The sequence below is a fragment of the Arachis hypogaea genome, chromosome 7, assembly GCF_003086295.3.
Source record: "Arachis hypogaea cultivar Tifrunner chromosome 7, arahy.Tifrunner.gnm2.J5K5, whole genome shotgun sequence".
NCBI classification, from domain to species: domain Eukaryota; kingdom Viridiplantae; phylum Streptophyta; class Magnoliopsida; order Fabales; family Fabaceae; genus Arachis; species Arachis hypogaea.
This window is the reverse complement of record NC_092042.1, coordinates 17617869-17625929: the sequence shown is the minus strand read 5'-3', so window position 1 is coordinate 17625929 and position 8061 is coordinate 17617869. Positions and strand designations below refer to the sequence as shown.

Genomic DNA, 8061 nt, shown 5'->3' with positions numbered 1-8061 from the left:
ATTATTTTAGGCTAAGTTGCTTAAAGCATTATAAGAGATTTTTTTTTTTTACTGAGGAGCTTCCATATAAGGAAATCAATTGAAAGTAAAAAAATGTTCTATAAAAGTGTATGCATGTAACCTTTGTTTACATTCACTTTTGAGTTATTTTTCACATACAAATATTTTTTCATATAAGTCATATAAGTTATTTATATTCATGCATTTTTTACAATTTTCTTCTTCTTCTACTACTGAGGAGCTTCCATATAAGGAAATCAATTGAAAGTAAAAGTATGCTCTATAAAAGTGTATGCATGTGACCTTTGTCCACATTCACTTTTGAGTTACTCTTTACATACAAGCGTTTTTTCATACAAGTCATTTATATTCACGCATTTTTCACGTTTTCTACCGTGCTTCTTTTTCTTCTTCTTTTTCTTTCTTCGTGCCTCCTCTTTTTCTTCTCTTTTTTCTCCTTTCTCCGTGTCTCTTCTTTTCATAATTTTCTTCTTTTGTTGTCGTCGTCATCAATACCACATCTTCCTCCTCCTTTTCTTCATCCTTCTTTTTTCATTGAAATTTCTTCTCCTCTTTTCGCTTTCTCTTTCTCCTTGATCATCAGTTATCTCGTTGTTGAAGATAATAAATAATTCAGGTTCATATTGTCAATTGAACCAGAACGAAATTGATTATTGTTTTGAATCCAAGACTAAGGTGTGGTTCAATTTAGAAGAAAAAAATATAGCATTAGAAGAAACATTTTTCTGCAGCAAATTTGGGTGTAGTATGAAGATATTTGGGTGTAATACGAAGATATTTGGGTATATTTTAAGAATATTTGGGTATATTTTTATTCTGATAAATGTTGCATAGTTCAAAACTCTTCCTCTTCTTTCTTCTCATCTTCTACTGTTTCTTCTATTTTTTTAGCATCATCACCATCTTCTTCTTCTTATTCATCTTTTTTTTTTTTATTTTACCTTCTCAAGTTTTTTTTTGTTTTACTCTCTTAACAAGAATAAAAACAAAAAAATTAAACAAAGAAGAAGAAGAAACATATAATGCTGCAAAATTACTTGAAAGATGAACGTACATTCATTTAACTAAAAAAAAAAAGAAAGAAATAAGGAAAAAAGAAGAAGAAAAAAACGCAGCATTAGAGAAAATATTTTTCTATATTTGCAGCAGATTTGGGTGTAACACGAAGATATTTGGGTGTATACAAAGATATTTGGGTGTATTTTAAGAATTTTAGGTGTATTTTTATTCTGATAAGTTCTGCATAATTCAAATCTCTTTCTCTTTCTCCTTCTCATCTTCTACTGTTTCTTCTTCTTTTTTTTATCATCGTAACAATTTTTTTTCTTATTCATCTTTTCTTTTTTATTTTACATTCTCAAGTTTTTTCTTGTTTTACTCTCTTAACAAGAATAAAAACAAAAAAATCAAACAAAGAAAAAGAAGAAACATATAATGCTGCAAAATTACTTAAAAGATGATGAACTTACATCCATTTAACTAAAAGAAAGAAAGAAATAAGAAAAGAAGAAGAAGAAGAAGAAAAAATGCAGCATTAGAGAAAATATTTTTTTGTATTTTGCAGTAAATTTGGTGTAACACAAAAATATTTGGGTGTAATACGAAGATATTTGGGTGTATTTTAAGAATTTTTTGGTGTATTTTTATTCGAGAAAGTCTAGGGAGCCAGCAGATTTTATGGGTTTTAGCCATCAATTAGCCATCAATGATGTTTTTAATGGTGTGAGATTGCATCTAATGGTATAGAATCTTTCAATTTTCTTTTGATGGTTAAGTGTTGGATAGAATTTAACAAAAGTGTTGGCCCCTTTTTATTCTGATAAGTTCTGCGTAATTCAAAACTCTTCCTCTTCCTCCTCTTCAGCTTCTACGGCCTCTTCATCTTCTACTATTCTTCTTCCTCATCTTCTTATTTCGTTTTTTTATAATTTTTCTTGAGAGAAAAAATTAAACAAAGAAAAAAAATACATAATATTGCAAAATTAATAGAAAGAGGATGAGGAAAAAAATACAGCAACAACAACGGTAATAAAAAACAACGATGAAAATAAAACACGCGAAGAAAAAGGAGGAGAAACGCAAAGAAGAAGAAGAAGAAGAAGGAGAAGAAGAAGGAGAAAGAGGAGGAGGAGAAGGAGGGACGTAAAGAAGAAGTGTCTTTCATAATGGTGAGTGAGAGCACATTTTGAAAATGGTTGAGTGATATGTGTGTTATCACGCTCTAATGGGTGAATATAATTTTTGTTAGATTTAGCCCAACTTGTAAGACTTATAAGCCAAAAAAACTTATATATATAGCATAACTCTTCACTTTTAATAAAATTAGATAAGGCCTATTTATATCTATTACTTGTCTAGATTCTAGGGTTTATTAGTCACATGTCTCATTGTCATTTGTATTAGTAGATTTTTAATTGATTTTTTTTTATTTGTAAGTTCTTTTGTAAAAGAAGACTCTTGTAATGTTTGAGATAATTTATCCTAAAATAATATTTCCTGTGAAATATTTTGTCATTATTGTATTTTATTTTTTTCTATGATTTTTTGTTATGATATTCTTTGTTAAATATGTTTTATGAGTATATTTTTAGTTTGTTTCTCTTAGAAGATCTGCTAATAAAAAATGAAATAGACTATAAAAAATTATATGTAAAACATTTGAAAATTAAAAAAAAATGTTTAACCTTGTTAGTAGGTTAATATAAAATCTAACAAAATAGAAAATTAAGGTTTATTTAACTAATAAAGAGTATAATATATTTAATAAAGATGATTTAACGATAGGTCATTAATAAAATGAAAATTTACGTAAAAAACGAAAAGAAAAGATAATTTATACCAAACTTATCCAAAATTTTAAAAGAATAAAAGGCATTTATTTATTTAATTACATGTATATTGAACCTCACACCGTATAATGGTGTCCTGATTGGCTATTTTTCTGACAAATTTTTACCGTTTGTTTAAAAAATTTTAATGCTATAGATTCAAAAATTAAATTTAACCAAAATTAAATTAAATTCTAGTGTTTAAAATAAATTAATAAAATTATATAATTGAATTAAATTTTAGTATTTAAAATGTTTATCAAATAAATTAAAATTTTATAATAGATAATTTTATCTTTTATTAATATAACATTATATTTAAATAATAAATATATTTATTTATTAAATTATATGAAATAATAAAAAAGTATATTTTTATCTAAAATTTTTTTAACTAAATTAAAAATTGTTCACCTCTTTTAAAAAAATAAAAATTAGATTAATCTAAAATATTAAATTTAAAAAATATTATTATTAATTAAAAAACAAAATGATTCTTCATGGTTGATTCCAACCAACAACAAAAAAACAAACATAAACTATCAAAAATCAATTTGTTGAGAAATCTAATGATATAACAAGTGAAAAAAAAAACTAGTTATTATCGGTAAAGTATAATAACTAATTCATGTTATTAAAATGGAACAAAATGAAATAAAATTATGTCATTTTTTACTAGTATCATGATTAATACAATTTTACTTAAAATGTTAAGACATATTGACAAATATTTAGTGTTATTAATATAAGTTAAATACATAAAATTTATACGTGTGGATATTTTTTTAGATTTATATAGTAGATTTTTGAAAGAAAAAGTTATATATTATATTAAGTGAATGGGAAAAAAGAAAAGGTAAAAAAATGAAGGTGGTGAAGAAAGAGAGAACATGTGTTAAAAGGTGGAAAGTATGAGAGAAGGTGAATGAAAAAAATTAAGAAAAAATAATTATATTATAAAGATATTTTAGACATTTTAAATTTTAAGTAAAATTTTAATAGAATAAAATTTTAAATCAGACCTATTTGAATTAAAATTAATTTAAAAAAATAATAAAATTAAATTAAATTCTATCTAAATTAGTTTAAATATTTTTATTTCCAACATTGGAAATTCCAAGTAAATTGAAGATCAACATTCCTTTCATTAATTAGAAATTTGATACCCCTATGAAAACACAAGCTTATGCATGCATTTCATACATTTTAATTTTGAATAAAAGAAGATGCACTCATCACACACTAAAATAATCCAACAGTATAAATGTTAACATAATTTTACACCATTGAATTATGTTGGTGCATGTAAGATGTAGTACGTTCCCTTATCTGGCAACATTTTCTCCCTTGGCACTCCTTGAATGGTTCTTGTCGTTCTCAACTTTACAAGGTGCTTGAAATCCAATATTCTCAACAGCACCAACAGTCTTAAACAACCTTCTCTTGTGCACTTCCTCAACCAATGATCTGTGCAACATTTGGCTCCTTATATCAATCAATGATCTGTTCCTTGTCAATCTACTACTGCTACCACCATTCTCCATCACCCTCTTACCCTTGACGCTACTACTATAGGGTGCTAGTTGTGATGAAGTTGGAAATGAATCTTGTGGGGAAAATCTTGTGCACTTGTGAGTACTCTTCATGATGGGGATTTTGTCATTTTTAGTAGAAGAAGCTAAATTATTATAGACATAGTCAAGTTCATCTGCTGAATGATAGTTCAAGTTGGAATACGTTCCTTGTGAACTAGTGTCGTCAAACAAATCATCTGCAAACAATAGTTAAATTATTATAAAAAAATCTTTTCTTTTTATTTTTTACCTGGATGAATAGCAATTTTAAAAGGTGAAGTAGCAAAGGGTGAAAGAAGATGTACCATGGAGCCAGTAATATTCATTAGGCATGGCCTCAGATAATGGAACAAGACTTGCCATTGAGTCTTGGGAGGAGGAGCAAGAAGAGAAGGAGCGAAAACAATGATGAGATCCTCCGTCGTCGTCGTATTCATCATGATTACTCGCCCTCCTTCGCGGTAACAGAGCAGATACTTCGCCATCGATCATATTCGCAATTTCAAAAGGCTCCCAATCACCAATCTCCAGTTCTTTCACCATCTCCGTCGCAACATCCATTGGAGTATCATTCACAATATCAAACGGAAAATATACATTCCTCACGGAACCTACAACAAAATCATGTAGAAGAAGTGAAACAAAATCTGGCCTAAGATAAACCAAGAGATTACATTACATACCATCCTTATCAGAAAGTTGCACTTTGAGAAATATGGTATCATCAGGATTCAGCTTCCCTGTGATTTTCATTTCAGTTCTAGGCAAAGGATCACTCAGTTGCAGCTTTTCCATCTCACTATTCAAAAGTGAATAGTTCTGAATTCCAAACTTTGTTAATGATGATGAAGAATCATCAGACAGAAAGAAAGGGTCAAGCAACAAATCTTTTGCTGATGGTCTCTTCGCCGCTGGTAGCAGGCATCTTCCGATGAACCTCTGCGCTTCGCCGTCTTCAATTCGGAAAAATGCCATTGGTAACTTCCCCTGCAAGAAATGATATCCTTAAACTTAAACACGCTAAAAATCACTTATCAAATCAGTCTTTATCTATTTATGTATAAACATGTGTTGTTTAATTTACCTTCAATATATACTTTGTATTTTAATATGTATTTTATACTGATTCTTTTATGTACACCTAACATTGTTGAAACTTAAAATTAGATCGGGATCGGAGGTTACCGATGTTACTTTCTTGTATATCTGTGCTGGATTAGTACATTCACAATATGGATAATCAGATGTGAGCATTTCCAACAAACACATTCCAAATGAGTACACATCAACAAGTTCATTGTATTCTTCCTCGTACAATTCCGGTGCCATGAACTCTGGCGTGCCTAGCACAAAGAATTGAGGCAGTTTCTAAGTACCTTTTGCAACAACTATGCAACATTCATTGGCAGCAACAAAGAAAAATACCTATAACACTGTGTGCCGACTGCGAGCCGCGAAGAATCGCAGCTAGTCCCAGGTCTCCGATTTTCACCTGTCCAAGATGGCCATTGACAAATATGTTGTCACATTTTAGGTCCCTATGGATCACTGGCGGATCGTGGCCATGTAGATAAACAAGACCCTCTAAGATTTGCCGAGACCAATTCTTTATCGCTCGTATACTGACTCGCTTATATTTCTTCCGGTATCTGTACATGCCGGAAAATAATCACTGGTTATCAAATCCTGGGAGCTCATGATCATGTTTTAAATAGAGACTCTTGTATCCATAAAGAAAAAATGGGTCACAAATTGATTAATAGATACTATACTAATAGAAGGTAATTACTTTAATTTTCAAAATTTAATATGCAATATAGGGATACTAAAGAAAAATGTGATGATCAAGTAATTGCCTAATTCATAAGTTGGAAAAGGAAGTTACTCTCTTAGTGATCCTGAAGTGAACATTTCTGTAACAAAGTTGAAGGCCTTGTTCTCAACATCAATCCAAGAAGTATAGAATCTTATGATGGATTGGTGCTTGAGGGTGCTTAGAAGATGAACCTCCGAGTATAGCCGCTGCAAATCGTCCGGCGTTCGAAGCGCCTCGTTGATCTTCACCTGGTTCCATGCTACCTCTATCCCAAGAACTTCATCAATTGCTTTGTACACTGTCTTCATTGCCCCTTTTCCAAGAACTTCTCCAAACTAATCACAAAAACATGTTCTCACATTAACTCAATTCCTAGAGAAAATCTATCCCTCAATAAAAAATAGAGCATGGCTTAGACATAACGTAAAAAAGGATTCAAAGCTCAACATAGATAATAATCCAAAATTGTAAAGACATAAGAAGAAACAGAGGAAAACAGGGGAAGGTTCAAAGCATACAACATACCCTGCCATATCGACCAGTTGGGTCGGTTTCTAAATAACCATGTTCTTCTTTGTCATCTTCCATGTTCTCTCTCTTTGAATACATCTCTTGATTCTTTTTATCAAACACAAGAATTTCCACTGCTAAAACTTTATCTACCTTTTGGTGCAGAAAGCACAGAGAAAATAGGAATAAGAAGAATTAAAAGGGAATTTTTGTTATGGTGTATTATTATTATTATCCTATCAAAAATTCTAATATGCTTTTTGGTGCATCATGGTTAACGTGGGAGAAGACGACCCCATAAAACAGGAAGAAGATTGTTATTGTTGAATAGTACACTGTGCATTGTGTTGTTTTTACCAATCTTTACAACAACACTGCATGTTAAGTGGTTGTAGTTCTTGGAAACCATTTGATTTTGATTTTTCTCTTTCTTGTTCTATTTGAAAACGAAAGTTATACACATTACACAACAATGAGCGTGCAAGAGTTGACAAGACAATAGGAATAATAAGAGAGGATAATAATTATAATAATAACAATAATGGTATGTTATGTAGTTGGAAAATGACAAGTTTCCTCCTTTGCCCTTTTGGATCATTATTTTTGGTGGGGAAATGTGGTGCGTAAGGGTTTAGGGTAGGGTTAGCTTTGGGAAATTCACATGGCTTAAAGGGATGGTTGTTGGGTGCAAGAACTTTCCCACGGAACTTGAAGAATCTATGCACACGCTTTGTTCGTTATATCATTTGTTTGTTAACTTGGGAAGTTTAAAGTAAAAATGAAGATACAAAAAAAAATGTTTTTATAATTTGATGTATGGATTACATGCTATGATATGAAGTAAAATTTGAATTTGCATCTGCCATATGATATAAGCTAAGGTTGGTGGTGGGACCCATTGTGTGATTACTTGGCCTCACGTGTGTGTTCTACACCTGGAGAAAAACAAAAACTTTGTTTATGGACTCCTTTGGCAATAGATTTTGTTTTATTCTTTATGTTTATGGATTTCATTGGCGATGAATTTTCTTTTACCTCCTGGTCCGTTCATTTTTTGAAAGCGACATATATCTCATTCAACTCAAGTAAAAATAAATTCAACTTTGCATCGGACGAGTTATATCTTTTTCTAGATTCATTATACAGAAACACCTCCTATTAAAAATGTGTATTAACCATAATTGAAAAAATCGACCGTTTCAAGCAGTTGGATAAAAAAAGTGACGACTTAGATTTTAGATTGATTTGAGTTGGGTACTAGATTGAACAAGAAACAAAATTCGTGAGAACCGATTTGATTCAGTCAGATTTT

The 8061-nt window shown here is 30.3% G+C and overlaps 1 protein-coding gene across 1 annotated transcript; it reads right to left on the bottom strand.

Annotated features, from left to right (window-relative positions):
* Nucleotides 1-3970: 3970 nt before the first annotated feature.
* LOC112702681 (probable serine/threonine-protein kinase WNK4) lies at nucleotides 3971-7246 on the bottom strand. Its single transcript, XM_025753819.3, has 7 exons — nucleotides 6765-7246; nucleotides 6309-6574; nucleotides 5849-6072; nucleotides 5609-5766; nucleotides 5107-5410; nucleotides 4729-5034; nucleotides 3971-4620 (listed from the first exon to the last, which is right to left on the bottom strand). Exons 1-7 carry the CDS (start codon nucleotides 6846-6848, stop codon nucleotides 4175-4177), a joined length of 1788 nt encoding a protein of 595 aa, XP_025609604.1. The 5' UTR covers nucleotides 6849-7246; the 3' UTR covers nucleotides 3971-4174.
* Between the last annotated feature and the right edge of the window lie 815 nt (nucleotides 7247-8061).

Coding starts and splice junctions, on each gene's coding strand:
- LOC112702681 (XM_025753819.3), bottom strand. CDS start 6,848: ATGTATTCAAAGAGAGAGAACATGGAAGATGACAAAGAAGAACATGGT. Junction 6,073..6,308: donor ACTTCAGGATCACTAAGAGA/GTAACTTCCTTT, acceptor CGGCATGTACAG/ATACCGGAAGAAATATAAGC. Junction 5,035..5,106: donor GCAACTTTCTGATAAGGATG/GTATGTAATGTA, acceptor ATTTTGTTGTAG/GTTCCGTGAGGAATGTATAT.